Source organism: Pseudonaja textilis, chromosome 9 (genome assembly GCF_049901715.1).
Source record: "Pseudonaja textilis isolate UNSWEBS1 chromosome 9, rPseTex1.2, whole genome shotgun sequence".
Lineage (NCBI taxonomy): Eukaryota > Metazoa > Chordata > Lepidosauria > Squamata > Elapidae > Pseudonaja > Pseudonaja textilis.
Genome location: NC_141998.1, coordinates 24,153,667 through 24,180,905, shown reverse-complemented (window position 1 = coordinate 24,180,905; position 27,239 = coordinate 24,153,667). Strand labels below are relative to the sequence as shown.

The 27,239-nt window shown below is 46.8% G+C and overlaps 1 protein-coding gene across 2 annotated transcripts; it reads left to right on the top strand.

The window, feature by feature from the left end:
- On the top strand, window positions 1–27,239 carry OAF (out at first homolog). Of its 2 annotated transcripts, XM_026709089.2 has the most exons (4): window positions 1–510; window positions 21,587–21,721; window positions 23,619–23,799; window positions 24,683–27,239. In XM_026709089.2, the coding sequence occupies exons 1-4, from the start codon at window positions 268–270 to the stop codon at window positions 24,955–24,957; spliced, it is 834 nt and encodes a 277-aa protein (XP_026564874.1). In that variant the 5' UTR covers window positions 1–267; the 3' UTR covers window positions 24,958–27,239. The 2 variants fall into 2 exon arrangements, with proteins under 2 accessions (XP_026564874.1, XP_087795300.1); XM_087939174.1 differs by lacking the exon at window positions 21,587–21,721 and having other exon boundaries at window positions 166–510.

Below are 27,239 nucleotides of genomic sequence, written 5' to 3'. Positions count from 1 at the left end.
GGCCAGGGGCGTCCCGAGAGGGGGACCCGGGGAGCCCGCAGCTGCGAGCCGAAGGAGGGGCGGGTCTCCTCCACAGCCCGGGCGGGTCCCCGGAGCGGTCCGCCCTCCCGCCCAGCCCAGCCCCGCCGGCAGCCCAGCAACTTCGGGAAAAGTTTCTTTTTTTTCCTTTTATTTTTTTTTTCCCACGCAGCAGCAGCAGCAGCAGCGGCGGCGGCGCCGGAGTCCCGTCTCTGGCCATCCCCGGCCGTCTTGCGCCTCCGGCCGGGGATGCTCTCTCGGGCCGGCGGGGACGGCCGGCTCCCCGCCCCGCTGCTCCTCTGCTGGCTGCTGCTGTTGTCGAGGCTGAGCGGGGCGGCCGGGGCGCCCACGGAGCTGCGGGTGCGAGTTCGGCTCCCCGACGGGCAGGTGACGGAGGAGAGCCTGCAGGCGGACAGTGGCGCCGACAGCGTCAGCCTGGAGCTCCGCAAGAGCGACGGGACCCTCGTTACTCTGGCCGCCGACTTCAAGCAGGTGCGGGGGGCGCCGTCCGGGGCTGGGAAGGGGAGGCTGGCGGGGTCCCAGATGCTCCTGGGAAAGGGAGGAACCGGAGGGGTCCTTTCAGGAAACGGGGAGCCAGCTGGAAGGGAGGGGGGCTACCTACTCCCCTCCCACTGAGCCTCTCCCCGTTGTGAGGCTTCTCCAGTAAGGAAAAAGCTCCCCAAGGTCACAGCAGATGGGGACCGCAGCTAAGAAGTGAAAAGACCCTTGCTCCTGGGGAGGAAAGCTATGGCCAATTTAGACAGCCTACTAAAAAGCAGAGACCTCACCCTGCCAACAAAAGTGCGTAGAGTCAGGGCTGTGATTTTTCCCAGTTGCAATATATGGCTGTGAAAGTTGGACCGTAAGGAAGGCTGAGCGCCAAAGAATGGAGGCCTTTGAACTCTGGCGCTGGAGGAGAAGATTCTGCGAGTCCCTTGGACTGTAAGGCCATCCAACTGGTCAGTCCCAGAGGAGATCCACCCTGACTGCTCTTTAGAAGGCTGGATCCTGAAGATGAAACTCCCAAGACTTTGGCCACCTCATGAGAAGGAAGAAGGACTCCCTGGAGAAGAAGAGCCCAACGCTGGGGAAGATTGAGGGCCAAAGAAGAAGAAAGGGATGGCAGAGAAGGAGGGGGCTGGACGGAGTCACTGAAGCAGTCGGCGTGAGCTTCAATGGACTCCAGAAGATGGTAGAGGAGAGGAAGGCCTGGAGGAACGTTGTCCATGGGGTTGTAATGTGTCGGACACGACTTCGCAACTAACAACAACAACAAGGAAAAAGCGGCTTCGATCAGCTCCACTTTCATCCAGCAAAAGGGATCCAGGCGGGATCATTTTCCCCCGCCAGCATGCGATGCTCCTAACAACCCTGCAGGGTAGGCTCGGGCCGAAAGAGACTAGCTTGGCTGCAAAGCACCCAGGACTAAAACGTGGTTTCTTCCCTTTGGGCTTCAGGGTGTGAGGAGTGGGGAGAATCTCTCGGCTTCGCCCCAGGAATGACAGTCCCTGGATTTGCCGGTTGTGGGAAACGCAACCCGTGCTGGTTGATGGGAGCCCCGCGATGTAGTTGGTGGAGAAGCGGTGGCTGGGAAAGAGGAATCGAAAGGCTGGGGTCCGAAACAGATCTTTGCACAAATGGGAACTTCCAGACCTGAAAGAGGAAGGGGTGGGGGAGAAGTAGCAGGGAGGGACTTTCCTTCAGAAAAGCGAAGTTGCTCTGATGTTCTTTGCATGTTTTTGGCATCAAAGAGTTGGTGGAAGTTTGCAATTGTCTATCTTTCCAGGTTGAGCCGTTGTTTTTTTTCAATCTTTCCCCTGTTTTCATGCTTTTGTAGTTGTTTCTTCTTCCACACCATCCCAGTTGAGAACTCCCAAGGAACTGACAGGGAGATTCCCACAGCGTCCTCCTCCTCCTCTTCCTCCTCCTCCCCTCCCCCCCTCCTCCTCCTCCTCCTCCTTCCCAGCCTCCAGGGTTCTTCCAAAATTCCATCTTCAACTTTCAGATCTGTTCAGATCACAGCAATTTTTCCTCCCCTTGCAGTCGGCTTCACACGCAGGGCTCCCAGACTTCAAAAGTTTCGTTTTGTTTCTCAGCGCCCCACCCCCTGCAAAAAAACCCAAAAACTATTTTAAAACATTCTCCACATGGCTCCCATATCTCTGTTCTGCTTAAAAGTTGGGACATCAGACAGTTTAGGACTTGGGAGTCGCCTAGAGGTATATCTACCTAATTAACTTGAGTCACATGGTGCAGTAACCGCAACCAGAAGCCAAGATAGCTGGGCTGGACTCTGGGAATCGTGAAAACCATAAAACACGCTTGGGCAATAGGCTTATTCAGCCCTGCCCCAAATTTGCATGCTTCTTCTGCATGTTCCTTCAGCTCAATGGGGTCATCTGTCAAGATCCCAGAAGCCTCTCTTGTCACTTACGGGGCCAGCCTTCCGAATGAGGTCCCACCAATATGTAGAGTCATCCTGCCCTGGGTGGATGTCTTGAAGACCTTGGCTGTTCTGAGACAGACAGACAGATTTAACAGAGTTGGAAAGGGCCTTGTAGATCATCTAGTCCAAACCCACCCCGCTCCAAGCAGGAGACCCTACACCATTTCTGACAGATGGCAGTCCAGTCTCTTCTTGAAAGCTTCCAGGGATGAAGCTCCCACAACTTCTGAAGGCAACTTCTGTTCCATCGGTTGATTGCTCTCATTGTCAGAAAATTTCTCCTTATTTCCAGGTTGAATCTCTCCTTGTTCAGTTTCCATCCATTATTCCTTCTCCGGCCTTCGGGGGCTTTAGAAAATAGCTTGACCCCCTTCCTCCTCTCTGTGGCAGCCCCTCCAATATTGGAAGGCTGCTCTCCTGTCTCCCCTGGTCCTTCTCTTCCCTAGACTAGCCAGGCCCAGTTCCTGCAACTGTTCATCGTGTGTTTTAGCCTCCAGTCCCTTCATCATCCTGGTTGCTCTTCTCTGCACTCTTTCTAGAGTCTCAACATCTTTTTTTCATAGTGTGGTGACCAAAACTGGATGCAGGACTCTAGGTGTGGTCTTGCTAAGATAGACATGGTTGAATGTACTTGTATATGTAGTCTTCAAGTTACAACAGTTCATTTAGTGGCTGTTTGGAGTTAGAACAGCACTGATAAAAGTGACTTGGGGCCGTTCTCCACACTTATGGTCATTGAAGCCTCCCCATGGCCATATAATCAAAATTCAGATGCTTGGCTACTGACATACTATAAAAAAGGATGTTGAGACTCTAGAAAGAGTGATGAGAAGAGCAACCAGGATGATGAGGGGACTGGAGGCTGAAACATACAGATAGGCGGTTGTAGGAACTGGGCCTGGCTAGTCTAGGGAAGAGAAGGACCAGGGGAGACAGGATAGTGGTCTTCCAATATTTGAGGGGCTGACACAGAGAGGAGGAGGGGGGTCAAGTAATTTTCTAAAGTGCCTGTAGGCCAGAGAAGGAATAATGGATGGAAACTGACCAAGGAGAGATTCAACCTGGAAATAAGGAGAAATTTTCTGACAATGAGAGCAATCAATCAATGGAACAGAAGTTGCCTTCAGAAGTTGTGGGAGCTTCATCCCTGGAAGCTTTCAAGAAGAGACTGGACTGCCATCTGTCAGAAACAGTGTAGAGCCTTCTGCTTGTGTGAGTGTGTGTGTGGGGGGGGTTGGACTAGATGACCTACAAGTTCCCTTCCAACTCTTAATCTGTTTCTTCGAGCTGAATTCTTCATAAGGAATCACATGGTTTGGCTTTTTTCCCCTCTTTTTCTTATCCTTTGGTCTCGCATGAAAACGTTCTGTAGTAACTCTTTAGTGCTGAGTTGTTCCCTTTACTTTTTTATGGCCTTAACCTCTGGTCAGAAGTTGATTGCGTCTAAGGACAAAGAGCTTGAGGACACACCCATGAAGGTGAAAGTGAGCTCGGTTATGACATTTGGGGTTTCGTTTTTGGACTTAACCAAGAGGTGACTTCTGTCTTTTAGAGCCAAGTACGAAGGTCTTTGTGGGAGGAGGAGGAGGAGGATGGAGGAGGACCTTGGTAAGATTTTACTAAGTAGCAAAATCTGGAGAAATTACTATTCAGGAGGAATTTGTGTCAGGGCAAACTTTGATGTCCAGCGATGGCCTCTACCCCTCCCCTCACCCACATTTTCCCTTCCTTTACAGAAGTGGGGTCGTTTTGGATGTCAGCTCAACATGTTTACCTGCAAAGCAACTTCTAAAGGAGGGAGGGAGGGAGGGAGGGAGGGAGGGAGGGAAGGAAGGAAGGAAGGAAGGAAGGAAGGAAGGAAGGAAGGAAGGAAGGAAGGAAGGAAGGAAGGAAGGAAGGAAAAATGAAAAGAAAGGAAGGAAAAATGAAAGGGAAGGAAAAATGAAGATAAGAAGGAAACATGAGAAAGAAGGAAGGAAGGAAAATGGAAGGAACAAAAAAAATGGGAGGGAGGGAAAGAAGGAGGGAGGAAAGGAAGGAAGGAAGAACCCAATTCTTGATGAGGCAATCTTGAAAAATTCATATTCCATTTGCACCTCTTTGGAGGCACTGTGAACACTGAAGGAGAATTTAGGTGACAGCTCATCCCTCGTTCCTCCACCACACCCAGAAATTAATTTATAAGAGGACAGGTACCAAGTGATGGTGAAATTAGCCCCAAAGCAGCTAGTCCCTGTTGCTGCTGAGCCAATTAGGATAAAGACTAAATCAAAAAAATATATAAAGTCTAGCATGAATTGGTCATTGTAGGAGGAGAACCTTGTTAGTCTATGGTGCAGACAAATCAGCCTCCTTCCTGGCTGTGTTATTAAAGGGTATAAGCTGCACCTTGTGTTGTATTTCCATTCATTCCATCTCCAGCATGTCCATCCAAGCTGGGAATTCTGGGATTTGAAGTCCAAGCTATCTACAAGACAACATTCTTGGGACAGGCTGGTTAGAAATTATCTTCTTCCCAGCTGCCCTAGAGAACGTGGCCAAATCAGAGATAGGATGGATCTTCTGAAGATCTGGTGACCCCAACGGTTCTCCAGAACTTTATTTATTTATTTGATTTGTCAACCTCTTACAAGATAATAGGTATAAGAATAATCATGAGTACGAATACAGGAAATAGATACCAATAAATGTGGACCGGAACGGTAGGCACGATGGTGCATTTATGCATGCTCCTCTTAGGAATGGGGTGAGAACAATAGCAGATAGTTTAAGGTTAAAGGAGTTCTGTTAAAAAAAAGTGGCCTACAAAAGTAAAAGACTTCTATAAGGCCTTTATTGAAGCAGGAGCAAACACCCCAAATCTTGATTTTCAGCACAGAGACCAGAAAGGGAAGGGCGCCTTTGGGAAGAACTGGGGAAGGCCTAGTTTTTCCAGATGTTTCATATTTCCATCCCTGATCCCGCCCCTACTACGCACACACAACTGTCTTAAATTCCACAGCGTTGATGCGCCAGCTTCGAAACGTCTTTGATTTTGGGCCTGATGCATCCTAGGAACCATCAGGGAAAGCAACTCAGGGCTGGGAGATACCTACAGAGGTCCTGCAAGGTGATGAGAATGTGGAGAAGACATTTGGTGCATAAAAAAAAAAAAACACTCTTTCTAACATTGTTAAACCATGTTAAGGACTGAGTGCTCTTAACCACGATTGCCATGAGCTGCCCCATGATGAATCATTAATTACTTCAGTATTATCGTTTTTCTTTTCCTTCCTTCCTTTCCTGGGAGAGGTGATAAGAATATTTTTTAAAAGCCCCTTTTCAAGAGAGCCGTGCAGATAGTAGAGCGTTTTCCCAGTTAAAGCTGCTCTTCGAAACACAGAGAGACGGTTGGAAAATGCAGCAGTCAGTTGGCCATCCTTATCTCTCTCCCTAAAGCCCTGTTTATTTGTTCACTGCAAGCAGACGGAGCCCTTCCTCCAACTGGGAGCAGTTAATTCCTACTTAAGTCATGGAAAGCTGTAGTAGAATGGACTGGGTTTTAATGGAAAAAAAACAAACTCTTTGCTTTTGGAAAAATTCTACCTCCAACTTCCAGGTAAAAACACACAAAGCAGATTCCGGCTGGTCAGGACTAAGTTGAGCTGAATTCCCTGACCTTCTGCTAGGCAGGTGTGTTGAGACTACAATGCCTGTGGTTCCCAGCCAGCAATCCAGGCAGGGGTAACCAGCCCCTCAATTAGCATTAATGCATACAAACACACAGACAAACAGGCACCCCTCCTTGAAAAGAGAGGTAGATAAAGGGTGTCACCTGGAAAGGTGACTCCTAGTCTTGCCTTTAGGCATGAAAGCCAGCTAGGTGACTTTGGGTCAAAACTCCTGGAGTTTGTGAGTTCTAGTTCTGCTTTAGGCATGAATTCCAGTTAGGTGACTTTGGGCCACCCACGAGGAGACAGTGAGTTCTAGTCTTGTCTTAGGTATGAAAGCCAGTTGAGTGACTTTGGGCCAATCACTTGGAGTTTGTGAATTCTAGTTCTGCTTTAGGCACAAAAACCAGCTGAGTGACTTTGGACCAATTGCTGGGGGACAGTGAGTTCTAGTTCTGCCTTAAGCATGAAAGGCGGCTAGGTGACTTTGGGCCCATCACTTGGTGTTTGTGAGTTCTACTCTTGTCTTAGGCATGAAAGCCAACTAGGTGACTTTGGGTCAATCACCAGGATATAATGAGGTCTAGTCTTGTTTTAGACATGAAAGCCAGTTGAGTGACTTTGGGCCACCCACCAGGAGACTGTGAGTTCTAGTCTTGTCTTAAATATGAAAACCAGCTGGGAGACTTTGGGCCAATCACCAGAATATAATGAGTTCTAGTCTTGTTTTAGGTATGAAAGCCAACTGAGTGACTTTGGGCCAATCAACAGTGAGTTCTAGTCCTGCGTTAGGCATAAAAGGTAGCTCAGCCCAACCAACCTCGCAGGGTTATTGTTGTGGGGAAAATAGGAGAAGGAAAGAGAATTATGTACGCTCACTGCCTTGAGTTACTTATAAAATAATAAAGGCAGAATTAAAACCCAATAAATAAATAATACATTTTCCAACCACGAAATGAGGAAGGCCAGCTGAAGTTAGGTAGAACTTTACCCTTTTTATGGGGGTAGGGTGGCTGGGGGCTGGGTCTGAGTCGAAGCAAAGAATGTCTAAAAGCATCCTGAGATTTTGGGTCTGTGTTTACATTGCGTTGGCTGGCAATTCTCCATTCATCGGGAGCAGAGACCCCTCCCCCCTTAATACGCCCCAGCTGAAGTGCCAGGAAATGCAGAAACTGTCTCTTGAGTGGTAGTTAAAATTCCAAAGCGTGGGGTCACACTTTCTTGCATTTTTTTTTAGCCTAAGGGCCCTGCTGGGATTAATCTTTGAGCATCGCGCAACAGTTTGGACGGTTCTACACATGCTGCAAATATAAAGCCTTAGTAAGACCACATCTAGAGTACTGCACCTAGTTTTGATCACCACACTATAAAAAAGGATGTTGAGACTCTAGAAAGAGTGCAGAGAAGAGCAACCAGGATGATGAGGGGACTGGAGGCTGAAACATACGATGAACAGCTGCAGGAACTGGGCCTGGCTAGTCTAGGGAAGAGAAGGACCAGGGGAGACAGGATAAGCAGTCTTCCAGTATTTGAGGGGCTGCCCCAGAGAGGAGGAGGAAGGGGTCAAGTAATTTTCTAAAGCACCCGAAGGCCAGAGAAGGAATAATGGATAGAAACTGAACAAGGAGATATTTAACCTGGAAATAAGGAGAAACTTTCTGACAGTGAGAACAATCAATCAATGGAACAGAAGTTGCCTTCAGAAGTTATGGGAGCTTCATCCCCGGAGGCTTTCAAGAAGAGATTGGACTGCCATTGGTCAGAAATAGTGTAAGGTCTCCTGCTTGGGTGGAGGGTTGGACTAGATGACCTACAAGGTCCCTTCCAATTCTGTTATTCTGTATATTATCCAAGGTCCCTTGAAAGGGCCCCCTAAAAAAACTATCCTGTAAGAAGGGAGGATGAGGTGTGTTAGAGGGAAACTCAACTGCCCTTTTTCCAAATGGTTTGATTTCAGGTCTAGGACTTCCCATTTGGCATGGGCTTTTAACCACCACGTCAGCTGGACGTACCAGTGGTTGACATCAGAATGCTTGAAGATACCGTTAGACAAGAGTGGTGAGCGTAAAGTGCTTTAAACACCCAGGATGTGGTTGCAGAAAGGAAACGCTCCTTTCAACAAGTCAGGGTTAAAACAAGCCAGAGCTTAATCTAGGGTGTGAATTGACAGGATGCTCCAATATTGTGTTTACCTATTAGAAAAACTTTCAACTACCAGTCAATCATTTAGCAATTTGATCAGCAATGAAGAAAGGGACTTATGGCCGGTCCTCTTACTTACAACCATTTGGCATCCTCATGGTCGAAATTCAAGCGCTTGACAACCGCCCGTCCCCAATTTCTTAGGCCCACTGGCAGCAGTGGTATTCTACCAGTTTCTCCCAGTTCTACCGAGCCGGTAGCACCAATGAGCAGCGGAGATTGAACCGATTCTCTCCAACGCTCTGCTGTTGGGCCCACCTGCTCGGGCTCCCATACTAACCTTTATGTCCTACTTTTGAAGCGTAGCTGCTTTGCGCGGCGCGGCAATTGCCGCACGGCAGCTGCTGAAGCAACAGGGAGAGGGTAGGATTGCCGGAGGCGAGTCAAAAATGCCTCTGTGCCTGGGCAAAGTGTGCGTTTGGTATGTGTGCACAAAGTGTGTGTGTGCGCGCAAAGCATGCCCACCAAGCAACGCCCGCCAAATTGGAGGTAACCGTTTTTGAAATGCACCACTGCCCACTGGGCACCCACCTCCATAACCAGGGTGGCTGTTCAGGGTCGGCTTCCATGGTGGAGCGAGAGGTTGCTTGAGGAGAGAAACTGCAAGCGGGGTGGATCTGCCCGCCCCCGAGAATCTCACGCTTGGGAAGAGATCACAGAGGCAGATTGGGTGTGTTTCCCGGAGACCTGTGGCTGGCACTTGTTGAACACGAGCGATTGTTCTTGGTCCAGTTGGATGGCTGTCAATAGAACAGCAGCTTGTCGCTGCTCAACTTTGGATGGCTGCTAAAAGGGAAACGTCCCTGTAAGGAACCCTTGAGTATCAGCAACAGCCCAGAAAGAGGAGAAGAATGACTACCTCCATCTGACGGATTTGGGTTTGGAGCTTAGATCTTAGATTTTAGATTTCTATTTTAGATTTGATTTAACACAGAAAGAGTACCAATCCAAGAAAACCTATCTGTTATGTATCTATCAACTATCTATCTATCTATCTATCTATCTATCTATCTATCTATCTATCTATCTATCTATTATCTACAATCTATCATATCTTCTATCTATCTATTATCTATTATGTATTATCTATCTATTATCTATCTATAATCTATCATCCATCTATCAACTTATCTATCATCTATCTATTATCGACAATCTATCATCTATTATCTACAATCTATCATCTACCTTCTATCTTCTATTATCTATTATCTATCTATTATCTATCTATCTACAATCTGTCATCTATCAACTTATCTATCATCTATCTATCCACAATCTATCATCTATCTGCCTTCTATCTATCTATCTATTATCTATTATCTATCTATTATCTATCTATCTACAATCTATCATCTATCAACTTATCTATCATCTATTATCTACAATCTATCATCTATTATCTACAATCTATCATTTACCTTCTATCTATCTATTATGTATCTATTATGTATCTATTATCTATCTATCTACAATCTATCATCTATCAACTTATCTATCGTCTATCTATCCACAATCTATCATCTATCTGCCTTCTATTTATCTATTATCTATCTATAATTTATCATCAGAGTTAGAATGAGTGTTAGAGTTAGAGCTGTGGTGGCGCTGTGGTTAGATTGCAGTACTGCAGGCTACTTCTGCTGACTGCTGGCTGCCTGCACTTTGGCAGTTCGATCCTGACCGGCTGAAGGTTGACTCAGCCTTCTTTCCTTCCGAGGTGGGTAAAATGAGGAGACAAGATTGTTGGGGGCAAAGAGGCTGACTCTGTAAACCGCTTAGAGAGGGCTGTAAAGCATTGTGAAGTCTAAGTGCTTTTGCTGTCATCAATCTATCATCTACCTACCTACCTAATCGATCTGTCATCTATATCCATCTTTCCCTGGAAGTATTAATCAGGTCATTCCCTGCTTACCTGTTCTGATATCAGCCAAGCTTGTCTGCCTCTCCCCCTCCCTCCTAGGACAGCCACACACCCCACACACACCCCTCACACACACACACCCCAAGAATTGACAATACCAAGCCAGCTGCGTTCTTTCAAAGACTATTTTTGATGTTCCCAAATTCCTGGCCTTTTCCTAAGCATTCATTTAGGAGGGAATGTTTTCTGGACTCCGTCAGGCCAGCTCACTGCTGGAATATCTCATCCACGTTAAACATTAGCGAATTTATCACAAGGCTATTAAAATCTGGACTTCCTGTTTGCCCTCTGCACTTTGGAAAAAAATGTAGCTTTTGTTTATCCTGCAACAGCTTTGGAGAGGGCTTGCGTTTTAATTAAGGCCATCTTTCTGAAGAGGTGGAAAAATGGGGAGGAAATCCCTTTGGAAGGTGAGCTGTTCTAGGGAGGAAAACAATTTGCTCATTGGAATTAATATTATAGGGCAGCTTTCATGCGAAACAAGACCTATCCAGATAGTTGTCAATCTACAACCACTCATTTAGTGACCAAAGAGACAGCAGCACTGAAAAAAGGTGACTTATGACCAATCCTCATACTTACGACCATCCTTCCCCCCCACGTGATCACAATTTGGATGCTTGGCAACTACCGTGTATTTATAATTGGTTGCAACAACCCAGGGTTATAACAATCGTCATTTGTGTCTTTCCTGGTTAGGGTTAGGGTTAGGAGGGGAGTTAGGTTTGCTTAATGACTTCATTACTCATTTAACACCTGCAGGGATTCACTTAACAGCCACAGAGAAAAGGTTGTAAAATCGGACACGGCACCCTTAAGAGCTGCTTTGCTTAACGGTGGGAATTCTTGTTCCGGTTGTGGTTGTTAAGTCAAGGACTACCTATAATACGGCAGGGAATTTAATCTGCATACTAAGGAGCCCTGAGGATGGAGTTTAGACTCTCATTCTGCCCACGCTAAATACACTGTATTCTGTCTCTCTCTGACCTTGTACACACCCACACACCCCTTTGCAAGCCTATTCAAACTTCCAACTTCCTGCACCAAAATATATACACATACACACACTATTAAGCTGAAAAAACCCAGAGGGTAAAAATTAGACACTCTTTTGTGTAATCTTCTTGTTCTATTCCTGACTTGCATAAACTGCTCTCTGTGGCCAAACCTGGATTCCCACTGGGTGCGAATCTGTGAGTCGTTTGGTTCTGCAGTGTCAATGGTTGTTCTTTTTCCCTCTTTACAAACCGCTACCTTGTTTCCCTGAAAATAAGACCTATCCTGAAAATAAACCCTATCATGCTGTTTTACTTTTATGCTTAATATAAACTCTACTCCCAAAATAAGCCCTGCCAATCCATTCTGTCTGGTTGCTCGCTGTGCCACAGCCACGAGGTGAGACAGGGTGGTGCAGGAACTGCCCCGTGCACCAGGGACTGGTTTACTGCAGGACCCTACAGCCAGGCCATCCATGCCTCGACAGCTGCCTTCTAGCTGTAGCACCAGCAACCATGTGCACCAGGAGCCTACGTGGCCGCTGGCCCACTTCTGCTGCTTGCTCACAGCCACAGTGGAGTAGGAGGCTGAGCAGTTGTGCTGGTGTGGCTTAGGAGCGGTGGCCCTGAAGTAAACTGGTGTGGGGTATGTGGGCAGCTCCATCTGCCTGCCTTGTGGTAGTGGCAATGGCGCACTGCACGGCCTCCTGCCCTGCAGTGAGCAAGCAGAAGAAGTGGGCCTCCCATACATGGGGAAAAAATAAGACACCCCCTGAAAATAACTCCTAGTGCTTATTTTGGGACCCAAAAGAAAATAAGACCCAGTCTTATTTTCAGGAAAACATGGGTAGAGGGCCAGGTGATCGCTTTAACTGAATTCCAGAAACAGCCTTGTGTTCCAGGCAACCCAATCCACGGCCAAGTTTGGAAACATTAGACACCGGTTCTTTTCTCCGCCTACACAGTTTGTGTCCCTGAACTAGTCATCAAAGCAACATTTCCCAATAAAACTCCCCGCAGGAAGAGAGCAGAGAACAAAACGAGCCATCGCCACCATCAGCTGGAACATCTGTGGAGGTGCGGATGTCACACTGAGCCTTATTGGTCTGCTGGACAATTTTCACGGAAATCCCTGGGCGCTGCGTCCTTTATTTGGCCGAGACATTAGGTTGTGTCAAATCTTCCATTATTTGCTTTTTCTCACCGGGATTGCAGGAAAAAGTTTTAGGGCAAAGACTCTTGCTTGGAAACGTTGAAACACACACACACACACATACACGCACGAACAAACACACAATTCAACCTCACGAATTGCCCTAAGAAACCATGCCAGAATTTTTTTCCATGAAAAGATCAAACGACATCAGAAAGGGTTGGTCAATGTGATCTACTTCCAAGATAGTTCTTTTTTTTTTTTAGACAACTGTCTTAGTTTAATCCCCTGTTGAAGCTATAGAAAAAACTAAAATGGAACGGTAAAAATAAGGAAACTCGTGAGAAATCAAACTTCCTTTGACAGATTTTTCCAAGCAGGAACGGTGGGTCTACTGTATGCGTGTAAAGTTAGTAAGGCTTTAAAACCCAGTGAGGCATGCTCCGTCTTTGTGCAAATGTAATTTTTAAAGGGTTGGGGAGAAGAAGAGAGCGTGGCCTTCTCGTGATTGTATTTGCTTAAAACTCCCAACTTGCTCCGAAAGGAAGAAAGTCTGCAAACCTTTGTGGAAAAAAATTAAAATCAACAGAGGTGTCATAAAAATGTGTACGGGCAACCAGGGGTGGGCTTCAAAAATTTTAGCGAAGGGTTCTCTATGCCAGGGGTCCACAACCACCAGTCCCCGGACTGGTACCGGTCCATGGATCATTTTTTACTGGGCCACAAAGCTTGGGCGCCGCCATCTTGTTTTGACGATGCTTCCGGGTTTTCGGTTGCTTCCGGGTTTTCGGTTGCTTCCGGGTTTTCAGTTGGAAAGCGGCGTTTGGGTGCTCGCGCCTTAGTTTCGTCAAAGGGGGGGGGCTTCTAACGAAGAGCCATCCCGATGGCGGTGGAGTCTCGTGTTACTCAGGTACCGGTCTGTGGAAGAATAAATAATCGTGAAACCGGTCCCTGGTTCAAAAAAGGTTGGGGCCCACTGCTCTAAGCGATTACTGGGTGGGTAAGCCTCCTGCACAGGGGGGTTGTTTTGCCCTCCCTGGGCTCTGGAGGCTCTCTGGAAGCCAGAAATGGGCCCATTTCCAGCCTCCCTTTCACCCCCCACCCTTGACCCTCTGTGTGCACCCTGCACATACCTGCATCCAAACCTGGCTGCGTAGGGACTCTGGGGAGGGGGGGCATGATGGGTGGGGCCATCCAGGAGTGGTATTTGGGGGTTCTTTGAACTGCACAGAATCTTAGCTAGGGGCTTTCCTGAACCCCTGCCAGCCCCCAGCAGCCCTCCCTTGCAGGCAACGCTTGACTAATGACCAGAATTGAGCCCAGAATTTCAACCTGTAAAGTAATGTCAGTTGTATTTTACACCATGATCATCTCAATAACGTTTAGATCTAAAATAAAACCCATGTCTCCACGTTTTTCCTGTTTGTCGCACCAGGCAACATGTGTTTCTTTCTCTTCCCAGGTATAAAAGTTGCATTTTGCGTGGTCTTCTCTTTTTTTTCCCTCTTCTTCAGTTTCCTTTACTTCTTTCATCCTTCTGTTGGAAGAAATATCCGTCTGGTTCAGTTCCACGCCGGGACAAAGGCACTGGAGACAAAATGGAGGCTGGAGGCTGATTGGAAAGATGGTTTAATGATGAAGCAAAACCAACTGGGTTTGTGGCTCTGCTCAGCGAACCACATGGAGTTGAGAGTGAGGGGTTTTTATACCTTCTCTTGGGCTTTGCACTTGAGCTTCCTGTTCCTGTGCAAGAACATATATTCTATTGGTTGTTGTCAGACTCCCACGGTGCCATGTAGGGGTTATAGCTGGCTCTATAGGTTGTCTGAGCTCCCACGTTTGGTTGAAGTTTGGAGTGATGCAATGAAGGGGCTTTTTGGGCAGTTCCTATTGTGGCTGAGGGCTAATCCTACCTTTGTTGGATCTTGGGTGAAGGTATTCGCTTATGAATAGAGCTGTCTATCCTTTTATCTCTTACGTGCTGATATCTGCTGTGGGGCTATGAAGGAAGGTGGGGGCTGCTTTCCAAGAGCATGTTTCTCCATTTCTCATCCAGGGAAATATAATATTCTGCCTTCTTAATATATTTCTCAAAATATTTCATTCTTCTAGGAGAGGAGTGGGTGCTAACTTTCTACACTTCCTTCCCTCTGGGTTATTGTGAGGCTCTTGGCCTCTCCAACAGAGAGAGAGAGAGAAAGAGAGAGAAAGAGAGAGAGGGAGGGAGAGAGAGAGAGAAACAGAGAGAGAGAAACAAACACACATGTTCCATAAGATGCTAGCAGCCACCCACATGCAAGGAGTTCCTGTTTACTCCAGGTCCAGCCCAGATGCCTGCAGCCTATAAATCACTCCACACGCAGAGAAATCTGTAAATATTTAAAATTGGGTTGGCCAGGCCTCAAGGGCCCCCCCACTTTTGGCAGAGCAGAGAAAGCAAAGAGTCACAGTGGGTGGGAAAGGAGAGGAGCGTCCCGTGGAGAGGGGAGAGGAGAACATCATGTCCCCCCCTTATGTGAGGTGGTTTACGGGGTTCCTTGTCCTTTTAAGGCAAGAATAGTTTCAGCCGCCCTCGGGGACCTTAGCATTGGGTGGGAGAAGCACACTGTCTTCTTCACCCCCTGATCTTGGTCTTCTCACAAGGATTAAATTGCACCAGTTCGGTTAGAAGGCATCAGCAATTTCCATTGCACCCTCTGGACCTCACTTTGGATGGAACCTTCAAAACAATCTTGAACACGAGAGAGACCCAAGAAGTATTAGAAACTAGGGGTGTGTTTCCCCGCTTAAGTCGGTGGTACGATTCAAATATTTTACTACCAGTTCTGTGGACGTGGCTTGGTGGGCGTGGCAGGGGAAGGTTACTGCAAAATCCCATTCCCTCCCCACCCCACTAACCTGCTTTCCAGCTCCGTTCTCCTGTGCAGAGCAACCAAAGAAGACCCAGCTGATCAGCTGGGACTCAGGAGGCGGAGCATAGAAGGGGGCGGGGCCAGTGAGAGGTGGTATTTGCTGGTTCTCTGGACTACTTAAAATTTCCGCTACTGGTTCTCCAAAACCGGTCAAAACCGGCTGAATACCACCTCTGATTCAGAGGTTGTGGGAGCTTCATTCCTGGTCAGAACCTGCTGAACCTCTGCCTTGTCCTCTCTAGAGAATTAATGAGGTGGTCTTGGATCAGACAGGACCCTTGGCAGCTGTAAGGACAACGCTAATGGTTTCAGCTCCCATAAGTGATCCAGAATCCTTCCAAGGACTCTCAATGATTTGCCTTTGTCCTCTATTTCACCTTCTTCTGTTTCCTTCAACCTTGCTAGATGGGTTGGTCTATCTGGTTGCTCTTCTAGCCCATCATCTGTCACAACCTTTCTCCAAAAATAGTTCCACGGAGGTTCTCTGATGGCCGTGTCATATGTTACGTTCAATGCTTTCGTAACTAGAACCGCTGTTAAACCAACGGTTGCAAGTTGACGATTGCCTGTCTGAGTGAACACATTCATCCAATGCAGGTTCTCTCTAGCTGAAGCTCAACTGGTGACGTTAACAGATTAACAGAGTTGGAAGGGACCTTGTAGGTCATCTAGTCCAACCCCTTGCCCAAGTAGACCCTACACCATTTCTGACTTCAGCGATAGGTCTGTGCCTCTTTCCTAGTCGTGATCCAGTGTTTCTCCACCGTGACAACTTTTAAGCTGCATTGACTTCAACTCAAATTCAACTTTTAATTTCAAATTTTTAAGTCCATACGGCTTAAAATTGCCAAGGTTGAGAAACATTTCTCTCCTTCCAAGTATTTTTTTTTTTTGCAACTTTCCAAATTAACTAGCAGCTGTACGGTTTCCTGGTGACCTCCGATAAGTGCAAAATAGCCATTTAGCTGTTTAACATTCCAGCAAAGGCTTCCATTTATTCCTTTCTAGTGGCTGCTGCAAGTGTAATTTTTTCATACTTGTTTGCTTAGAAAGCAGCCTTTTTTGAGTGTGTATGTGGGTGGGGGGCTTAATAAAGGACCCCTTGAAGTTGTCCTTCTGAAATATCCACTGGTGGTGGGGTGATTGCATTCCCAATTGATCAGTTATCGGCCTGGAATCTGTGAGGGTGGAGGGAGTGAGGAGAAACCATTTTTTCCCCATATTGTACGTTCACTGCACTTCATCCTTCCTGACACATGTCAGATGGAATTAGGTTGCTATGATTTCTTACCAGGGAAAGGAATGAACGATCAGTTGGAAATGCCAGAATTTCGTTTCCAGGTTTGGGGTCGAGTCCATCCCAGCTAAACATCTGCCAAGAGTTGATTCCGAAGCGTGCATTAGGATTGCGGGATTACAACTCTGTGTAAAAAGAGGGGTGGTATATTTATTTGTCAGTGTGTTGCCATCTCTTGCAGGACACGACTTGCTAGTCGGAGTCTGGATTTTCACTGTCGTCATCTCCTCCTCCTCCTCCTTGTAAATTCCACTCCCTTATAGCACTGATGATACTACTTAGCTGGGTAATGAAAAGTCTGCAAGAAAATCACTAGGCTCAGAGAGCACCAAGGACCTCACAGATGTTGTCCTCCTCCTCCTCCTCTTCCTCCTCCTCCCCCCCCCCCCACTCCCTTCTAGCACTGATGATGTTATCTAGTTGGGTCCTGAAACACCAAGCTCAGAGACCACCAAGAAGCCTTCATCTCGACCCTGTGCTACAAATGTTCTCCATTATTGTTTGCTAACCAAACGGTTGTAAGTCAAGGATTAGCTGTAGATACCTTTGGAAGGCAGGGTGGAAAAAGGCAGCACTGTTGGTTGAACTTGGTTTCATTGCATCCAGACGTCCCTTGCAGTGCAGGCCTGGGATAGCTCTGGAGAACGTTTGCAAAGCAGATTGACCATCCCCGATTTCCTGGAAATACCAGAATTGAATGGAGGGCTAAGCTCCAAATTTCCACAGCAGTATGTGTGTGTGTGTGTGTGAGTGTGTGTGTGCGTAACACAACATTTCCTCTCTGAAGTCTTCCACCTACAGAGGAATGTCAGGAGCCAAAGGCTCTAGCAGGAAAGTACAGATAGTCTGTATGATGTACGGTCACATTTGAGCTCTAAATTTATGTCGCTAAGTGGGCATTGGTGATGTGAGTTTTGATCCATTTTGCAACCTTCCTTCCCACAATTGTTAAGGTGAGACACTGCCGTTAGTCACACGGCTGTTCCAGAGGTGATATTCAGCTGGTTCTGACTGGTTCTGGAGAACCAGTAGTAGAAATTTTGAGTAATTCAGAAAACCGGCATATCCCACCTCTGACTGGCCCCGCCAACCCCATCTCTTCTCGGCCTCCTGAGTCCCAGCTGATCGGCAGGTCTTCTTTGGTTGCCCTGCACACAGAACTGGGATCTGACCGGCATAACAACAGGTTCGGGGAGCGGCGCATGCATGTCCAACATGCACTGCACACACATGGGTGCTACCGGCTCCGGTAAGCATTTACCTTCTCCAGCTGACGAGTGGCACTTCAGCTGTGCCGCGCAAAACAGCTGAGGAGGAAAATGCAGCCACCAAAGGACAGCCTAGAGCCCGGGCAGGCGGGTGGGCCAAACAGCAGACCAAAAACCTCATCCCAGCAAACCGATTCGGTGTCAGCTGCTCTTTGGAGCTACCGGTTCTATAGAACCAGACCGAACCAGTTGGATCCCACCCCTGCCTGTCCAGGAGAATAGAGCTGGAAAGCAGGTTAGCGGGGCGGGGAGGGAGTGGGGATTTTGCAATATCCTTCCCCTGCCATGCCCACCAAGCCACACCCACAGAACTGGTAGTAAACATTTTTGAATCCCACCACTGGCTTGTTTAGTGAATCTGGCTTCCACCTCTGGATTTTGGTTGTCAGAAGGTTGCCCCGGAGCACCGGGACCGTTATAAGTGCGAGTCAGTTGTCGAGCCTCTGAATGTAAATCCCGCAACTGCAGGGAGGCTGCAACGGCTGTCGGTGTGAAAAATAGTCATCAGTCACTTTTGTTGTAACTTCAAATGGTCAGTAAGAGAACTGTAGTAAGTTGAGGGCTACCTGTAGAAACGTGACAAGGATGAGTTGTCCCGGGAAGATGTTCTACAAGTGGCATTTTGCACCGGCAAGGTTGGCAAGGATGTTTAAAGATAAACTAGCTAAATGTTGGAAATGTATTGTGGTTCGCCGGCAGCAGGTGCAAACGGCTGAAGTCTCGGAGACCGAGGACTCAGATGAGGGGCCAGGACCCTTAGGGAGTGGAGTGCTGCCTTCAGAGACTGTGGAGGCTGGCAGCAGTGATGAAGAGGACCCCGAGGAGCCTGTGCCAAGTGCTCATGTGCGCAGGGCTGCTCAAAGAAAAGAGCAGCTGTAGCAGCACAGGTGACTCGGGAGTAAGGCTACAAGGTAATGGCCTCTCCCTGAAGAGATAAAAGCCAGCTGAGAAACCGGAGTTCTTTGCAGGAAGCAAAGAATTCTAGCACTTCAAGTCTTATGGAAGTTCGGACCATCTTGGTTTGTGTTTGAAGACATTTTGTTTGGAATAATTCTTGGCAACTTAATCTAGTGCTTTTGGCAGCCTTGCACAACCTTGGCAAGGCTTGTTCTTATCAGAGACAATTAGTTTTAATAGCCTTTTAACTATGAATTAACGGAATTCGCAGAGAAGCATTAAAAGGTTTTGCTTTTCTCTCTGTTTAGTGTTTGTTTACTTGGAACAAGGTTTGGGTCAGAACGAAATGCCACCAGATACCTGGGTCATATTATCATATTATGTGGTGGACATGTGCAGAAACCAGACAGTATTGGACAAAAGTACACACATGGTTGGAAAGGAGGATGCCGTAGCGTATTGATTTAAAACCTGAAATAATTTTTCTTGGGGATCCTACCTGAAAATGATAGTAAAGAGAATGTATATTTAATTATTGATGTATTAACTGCAGTTACGATTTGTATTTGCACAAAACTGGAAAAGGGAAAAGATTCCAACTGATGAGAATGCGATCAGGAAAATATTAGAATGTGCAGGAATGAACAAGCTAATGCCGGCAATTAAAGGGAAGGAACAAACTGAATGCTGTTTGATATGGGAATCTTTTTATCGATGGCTCGAGAATAAATATGGGAGAAATTAAAAAAAGATTAGTGAAATATAGAAAACATGCCAATAGAATCAAATACGTTAAGATAGGGATTGTTCTAATAATTAAACGTATTATGTATATCAGTATTAAGTAAAAATAGAGAATCGATACCAGTACAATGAATATGTGTGAACTGTATTTGTTACTGCACAAGATATTTGTATCCAGGCAACACACTGTTTGAATGGAAGATGGATTGCTTGCTTTAAAATAAAATAAAAAAAAATTTAAAGGATGAGTTTTGTCCCAGATGGAGAGACTGGGAGAGAACTGGTGGTAGAACGTGGCGGTTCATCCACGTTGCCTTTTTCAGCTTGGCTCGCCAAATGAGTTTTGTGGGTCTTTGTGTGAGTGTGTGCTTGGAAGCTCTCGGCCTCTCTCGTCTCCTCTTCGGTGCCGCCTGCCAGATCTCTACTGCGAGGTGTCCAGATGTTTCCTCTTTTGTGTGGCTCCTCGGAGGAGCGATTCATGGGAACGGAGGCTGTGACTCAGCCCTGGGACACGCATGTCTGGAAGGCGAGGAGGGTTCATCTCCAGGAAGAGCTGAGTCAACGTTCCCGGGTTCTGATTCAGTGGCCTGTTACAAGTCAGGCACCTGGGATTCTGCAGTACTGGAGAGGGACGACAACAGCCGAAAAAGGACAGTTGTCACAGCACAACGCGAGGGTTTCTCGCGATGGGGTCTCCTCTACGTCACAGGGAGTCCCTCGTTCACACCTCTGAGATTTCTTTCCTCCCTTGCAGTCTTGCAAACCCAAGACAGTTTCCTGTTTAAGGAGCTGGAGGAAGAAATGGGGGTGGGGAAGTGGGAGGGAAACAGGCTGACAGCTCCAGAGACTTTGCTTCGGTTTAATGGATGTTTTGGGGTGTGTTTTTTTTTAAATTAAAAAATAATAATTTTGTGACTTGCATAGTATTTGATCAAGTCTTTCAGGGTTGAATGAGGAAGTGCAGGGAAGAGAAACTTAGATTTATTTTTCTTTTCTTCCATCACAGTCCTTCCTTCCTTCCTTCCTTCCTTCCTTCCTTCCTTCCTTCCTTCCTTCCTTCCTTCCTTCTTCCTATTGGTCATTCACCCTTCCTTTCTTCCTCCTATCCATCACCTTTCCTTCCCTCTCTCCATCCCTTTCTTCCTCCTATTGATCATTCACCCTTTCTTTCTTTCTTCCTTCCTTCCTTCCTTCCTTCCTTCCTTCCTTCCTTCCTTTTTCCCTCCTATCATCTCCCTTTTTCCCTCCCTCCCTCCCTTCCCCCTATTGATCATTCACCCTTCCTTCATTCCTCCTATCCATCACCCTTCCTTCCTCCTTTCTTTCTTTCCTTCCTTCATTCCTCCTATCCATCACCCTTTTTCCCTCCCTTCCTTTCTCCTATTGATCATTCACCCTTCCTTCCTCCTACCCATCACCCTTCCTTCTTCCTCCTTTCTTTCTTTCTTTCCTTCCTTCCTCCTATCCATCACCCTTTCCTCCCTCCCTCCCTCCTATTGATCATTCACCCTTCCTTCCTTCCTCCTATCCATCACCCTTCCTTCCTCCTTTCTTTTTTTCCTTCCTTCCTCCTATCCATCACCCTTTTCCCTCCCTTCCTCCTCCCTCCCTCCCTTCCTTCCTATTGATAATTCACCCTTCCTTCCTTCCTTCTCTTCATCCTATCCATCACCCTTCCTTCCTTCTTTCCTTCTTTCTTTTTTTCCTTCCTTCCTCCTATCCATCACCCTTTCCCCCTTCCCTCCCTTCCTCTCTTTCATTTAGCAGTAACTTGTCCTGTTCATCTATCAACTGCTTCCTGTAACAGCTGCAGGTAGACTTCTCTTGGCCAGGAAGCCCAAAAGGAAGAAGAATCCGCTCCCAAGCTTCCTCTTAGGGCTCTCGTTAGAGGCCAAGATTGGTAAATGGGTTTCTGGGATAGGTGCACCACCAGGTATTCCTCCATGCCACATAATGGTCCAAATTTTCACACCAGCTCAACCGCCACGATGGGAAGACCACGAGACAAGTCAAAGCGCTTCGGCGTCCCTTGTCTGCTGAATCAAAAGACTCATCAAGAAACGTCTTTTATTTCTCGTAGGAGGTGAAGATATTCCGAGCTCTGATCCTTGGGGAACTGGAAAGGGGACAGAGCCAATTCCAAGCTCTTTGCTTCGTCACCCGGTTGCATCGCAACGAAATCATTCCCAGCGAATCCATGGCCAAATTACGACAGGTAAGCCGGAAGAAGGTTGATCAGTGTCACAACCTTACAGTTGTGGTCACCACACTATAAAAAGGAGGTTGAGGCTCTAGAAAAAGTGCAGAAAAGAGCAACCAGGATGATGAAAGGACTGGAGGCTGAAACATACGATGAACGGTTGCTGGAACTGGGCCTGGCTAGTCTAGGGAAGAGAAGGACCAGGGGAGACAGGATAGTGGCTTTCTAATAATGGCTGCCCTAGAGAGAAGGGGGTCAAGCTATTTTCCAAGGCACTTGAATGCAAGGAACAATGGATGGAAATTGATCAGGGAAAGATTCAACCTAGAAATAAGATTTTTGTTTGACAGTGAGAACGATCAACCGATGGAACAGAAGTTGCCTTCAGAAGTTGTGGTGCTTGATCACTGGAGGCTTTCAAGAAGAGATTGGATTACCATCTGTCAGAAATGGTGTAGGGTCTCCTGCTTGGGCAGGGGGTTGGACTAGATGACCTACAAGGTCCAACTCTGATTGTCTGTTATCTGTTACAACTAGGGTGAGATTAATTTTTCAACCCGCAGTCAGCGTTCCTTGTTATTCTTTGGATTTCTTAGTCAGGTTTCCGCCGGAGCAAAGACATGCCGAGCTGTCTCAGGGCCTGACTGTGTGTCATCATTTCCCTTTTATTTTATGACAAATCAGCCTGGTTATTAATATTTGTAATGAGTAATGAGTAAGAATAGGGCGCCCCTGGTGGATCCCAGGGGAAACATTTGACTGACACTCTTTCTTTCGAGAAAAACATTTATGCTGACGTTGGATGTTCCTTTTGCTATTCTTGTAATATTTAAAATGCATCTTCTGCTTCCAAAGGGAACAAATCTTTTCCGAGGTTGTCGCATTCCATGCGAAGCTGCCTGGAATTACTTAAGTCATCTTGCAAAGTTGCCCCATTCTACAGTCGGTGCAGGAAACACTGCAATATGGAAAGAGCCTCTGTAAACAGAGCCACTCTAGGAAGAGGGCATCTTATGGGTCATTTGAAAGTATTTTAGCCCTCTCACACTTTTGTTCAAATGGACATCCACCTCCATTCATCTTTATATGGTTTGGCCATTCTTTCCCCCTGGTTTTTCTATTTGTGAGTCCTGCAAAACGGATGGCGAAATGAAGGAATGGGTCCAAAATTCCTCTAGTCAAGATAAGATCCCCAATCGCTCGTCATCCGGTGACAGGAAGAAAATAAAGTTAATTATCTGATTGAAGAGAATACTTGTAGCTCAAATTTGGACTGTGGGGGTCCTCGGTGAAACTCTGGGCTTGCTGTTTTTCTGAAGACGTTTCATTACCTAGCTAGGTAACATCATCAGTGCTAGAAGAGAGTGGGGTTGAGGAGGAGGAGGAGGAGGAGGAGGAGGAGGAGGAGGAGGAGGAGGAGGAGGAGGAGGAGGAGGAGGAGGAGGAGGAGGAGGAGATAGTGGGATCTTTGTGGCTCTCTAAACTTGGTGCTTTCCTTGCAGACATTTCATTACCCAACTAGGTAACGTCATCCGTGCTAGAAGGGAACGCTGCAGAGACAAACACCACACCCTTCTAACACTGATGATGTTACCTAGTTGGGTAACGAAACATCTGCAAGAAAATAGTCAAGCTCAGAGAGCACCAAGGACCCCACCGTCCTCCTCCTTCACCCTCTTCCTTTTCCTTCCTCCTCCTCCCCCATTCCACAAACCCCACCTCCCTCTAGCGCTGAAGACATTACCTAGTTGGGTCATGAAACACCTGCAAGAAAACAGTCAACCTCAGAGAGCACCAAGGACCCCACATCTATCTAGATTAGAGCTACGGATGACTTAAAGCAGCCATTGTGTTTAAAATCGATATCAGGCATGGAAGCGCTGATGTTCCTCCGTTTTTTCCCCCCTGCCAGAAAAACCCACAGACGGTGCGGCAGGCAGAGGAGATCCGCGCACTCGAACACTTGAGCATGGATGTGACTGTCAATTTCAGCAAAGGGGCCCAGCTTAGCTCTCACATCTACAACATCTGTTCAGAGGCCAAGGAGACCATCTACAGTCGAGAAGAAGATGTGAAGTTCTGGATGGAGAAAGGTAAGGAAGCACTTCAATCATCAGCAGACGGAGTTTATGGTCCCTCCACCCCGTAATGCCTCCCGTGTGGGGATAATGCCAGCTGACCCTCAAATATTTGCTTCAAAGGGGGAAAATATTTGATTGTCTGCTATATTTTCGCTGGCTGTAAAATAGACCTTTCGTTTAATGTCTGTGGAAATTCTCCATCATTCAGGTCACGGTTTTCCCATCAGCTCTAGCTAGATGGTGGGGAATGGAAGGATTTATACTCCTTGCAGACAGCTGGTCATTTGCATCCTTTTAGAGGGTCGTTGAGGCCACCTAGCTAAGTGCCTATGGAGATGGTCAGCCATCCAGATCATAGTTGTCCCAAAGGTGTTTTGTTTTTTTTCAAGAGCCAACTTGGACTTTCTTGGGTTTTTTTTTTTTTTGAAGACGTTTCACTTCTCATCCAAGAAGCTTCTTCCGCTCTGACTTTCCCTTCCCCACCCTCCTGTCAGAGCTGGAGAAGCTTCTTGGATGAGAAGTGAAACGTCTTCAAAGAAAAAGCAGAAAGTCCAGTTGAAAAGGCACCTTTGGAAAGACCGTTCTGAACGTTTTGCTAGCAGAAAGAGATTTTGCATCCGTTAGAGGCTGGACCACTCCAGAACGTTATGGCTGGTCCATTTTGAGGATGGAACAGCCTAATTTTGGAGTGAGTCATTCTGCCGTTCAGACATTTTGCCCACAGATAGTAGTGAGAGAAGTCTGTCAAAGGCGCTTCGCAACTTCTGCAGGACAAGGACAGAGTTATTAATGAGAAACGGAAGACTTCTGGTACAAGACGACAAAGGAGGAAGGACTTAACAAGGGGAATTGACCTTTTTTCTCTCTCTCTCTCTTCTGTCCATCTCTCCTGCAGGGGTGGACGGCTCCATGTTTGAGGTCCTGCCTCAGTCTGCAGACCTACCTGATCTGCAACACTGCCGGGCCTGCGCAGATCGCTGGAAACCTTGCATCTGCAGCTACGCCTTGAACATCGAATGGTATCCCTGCATGCTGAAGTATTGCAAGAGCCGAGATTCGGCTGGAAAGACAACCTCTTACAAGTGTGGCATCCGCAGCTGCCAGAAGGCCTACAGTTTTGATTACTACGTGCCCCAGAAGCAGCTCTGCCTTTGGGATGAAGACACTTAGCAGGACAGACGAGCAGCCATCTTGTTTTGGGGGCTGGGAGAACTTCACCTCGACTTTCCTTCCTGGAGCTCTGGACAGGACTACCAAGGTGGCCACTTGGGACTGAAAGGAGGGAGGGGAAGGGCATGGAGGGAGGGAAGGAGGGAGAACCCCCATGAGATGCCTCCTAAGAAGGTTTTGGAAGGAGTCTCTTCCTCTTCGCCTATAGAAGGAGGCACCTTCAGATTTACAGGCAGAGACCACAATCAATGGGATGTTATCGAAAGAAAGATGAGGAACATCAAAATGAAGACGGTTGTCCATCTCGACTTGACTTTTGAAGCTTCTTGACCACCATGAGATTTGTGCCTGCTTCTTTTTTCTTTCCCATAATGAAGACAGAGAGGATAGATGTCCTTCTTGGACAATCTCCTAGAAAGGATTAGACACCAGGTCGGTAGCAGAAGGGATAGAAGATCTTCTGGACAAAGCTCGTGAGCTTCCAGAATGTTCTGCGGTTGATACCTGGAGCCCCCAGAAAGAGGAAACTTAAAGCCATGAGGACGTCGGAATCTAGAAGGGCTGATATCCTACATCATTTTATGCAAGACGGAGAGATTATTTGAGAAGGCTGTAGGAGAGCTGGTCTCTTACAACCAATTGTCAGTTGCCGCTGTGCCATGTTCTCCCAGTGACCAATTTCCTAGGGATAATGCCATCCCTGGACAACTTTGACGATGGCAGTTTGCCAAAATGCCTCTAATATATATGCTGCATAATCATTCTGGGTGGATCACCCAGCCCACCTCTGGATCTCAATTGGCTCTTTAACACTGGAGGAGGTGGGAGTAGAGATCTCTGGCCTCTTAAGGGTGCCAATTCCCTTTTTTTTTCCCTTATCGCTCCGCCTTAATAAGAGATTGTACCCACCTCGCTTCCAGGGACCGAAGATTGCAGACAATCAGATCCATTTAAAGAGGGATCCCTAAGCCCTTCCTGGCTGGGACGTCCCAGTAGCTTCCTTTTCTCCTGATTAGAAAGTCAAATGCTTGTTTTACTCTCTAATCTGTTTCTGTACCTCCTTCTCCCACAAAATTGTGACTGGACAGAGCAATGCAGTGTGTGTGTATGAGAGAGAGGAGAGAGAGAGGGAGGGAGGGAGGGAGAGAGAGAGAGAGAGAGAGAGAGAGAGAATAATATTAAACTAAGGGGAGCCACAATATGTCGAAATATTAACGCCCCAAATATTGCAGAAAAAGTAGCAGAATGTTTGGGTTACAGAAATGGACAAGATATCCAGATACACAGTGGTAAAGCAGAAGTGTGATGTTGTGTACAGTCAGTTCACACCTGGCTCTTTGTCTCTCAGCCTCCTTTGAAGACCCATAGAAGGAGCCATGGTACAGATGCTCGCCAAACCCACCGTAGCGGCAACGCTAAGGGCCTGGTGCAGGTTTTTTTTTCCTGCCCTCCCAACCAACTCCATGCCACCATTGGTGCTATCGTTGCATAAAAATGGTGGCAAACCAGGACACCAGGATTGTGTGTTTCTACAACGCAATAAACTAGGCCCGAGTCTTTTGTGAGTCCTTGTCTTGTGGGATCACCACCAAGCATGAAGTTCATATTGGGGTTCAGACTTTGCATTGGGGGGTGGGGGATTTTGCTGACTTGGGCTTAGGGTATTGTAGAGCCCATCAGTTGAGTTGGTTAATTCCATAATTGTGGTGCAAAGAAAGACAACAAAATGTGACAAAAAGTTGTTGCTTTCCAGAGAACAGTCACTGGTTCCCACACACTTTTGGACGTGCAGGAATTCAAGAACAGGCCGTTCTTATCACCCTATGTTTGCAGTGATGCAGAGAACATTCCCTGTTGGATTTCTGCCTGCCTTACAGTGGCTTCTTTTCTTTTTTCTTTTTTGTTTAAAAAAAGGGGGGATTTATTCCGAATCCACTGTAGATCTGTTATGCTTACTGAGCTTCCTTCCATTTCTGCAAGCTACCTTCCCTCTGTAATCTGGGCATTTTGGACTGCTGACCTTCACGCCTTAAGAATCCTCTTTTAAAAGATAACATTTATCTGTCTATTTCCTAGAATTGTGTGGGTGTGAGACAGAGTGAGCTGTGCAGTTGCGATTTGTGTTTTTGATTGGAGTTCCTTGGGCGCTCTTAAAAAAATAATGACCACAGGAAATGAAATAAATGTAAACGTGAATGAAAGGTGTGCTGTTTTTTTGCCCAAACGAATTATTTATGATATGTAAGCTGAATAAACTGATTTTCCAAAAAAAAATAAATAAA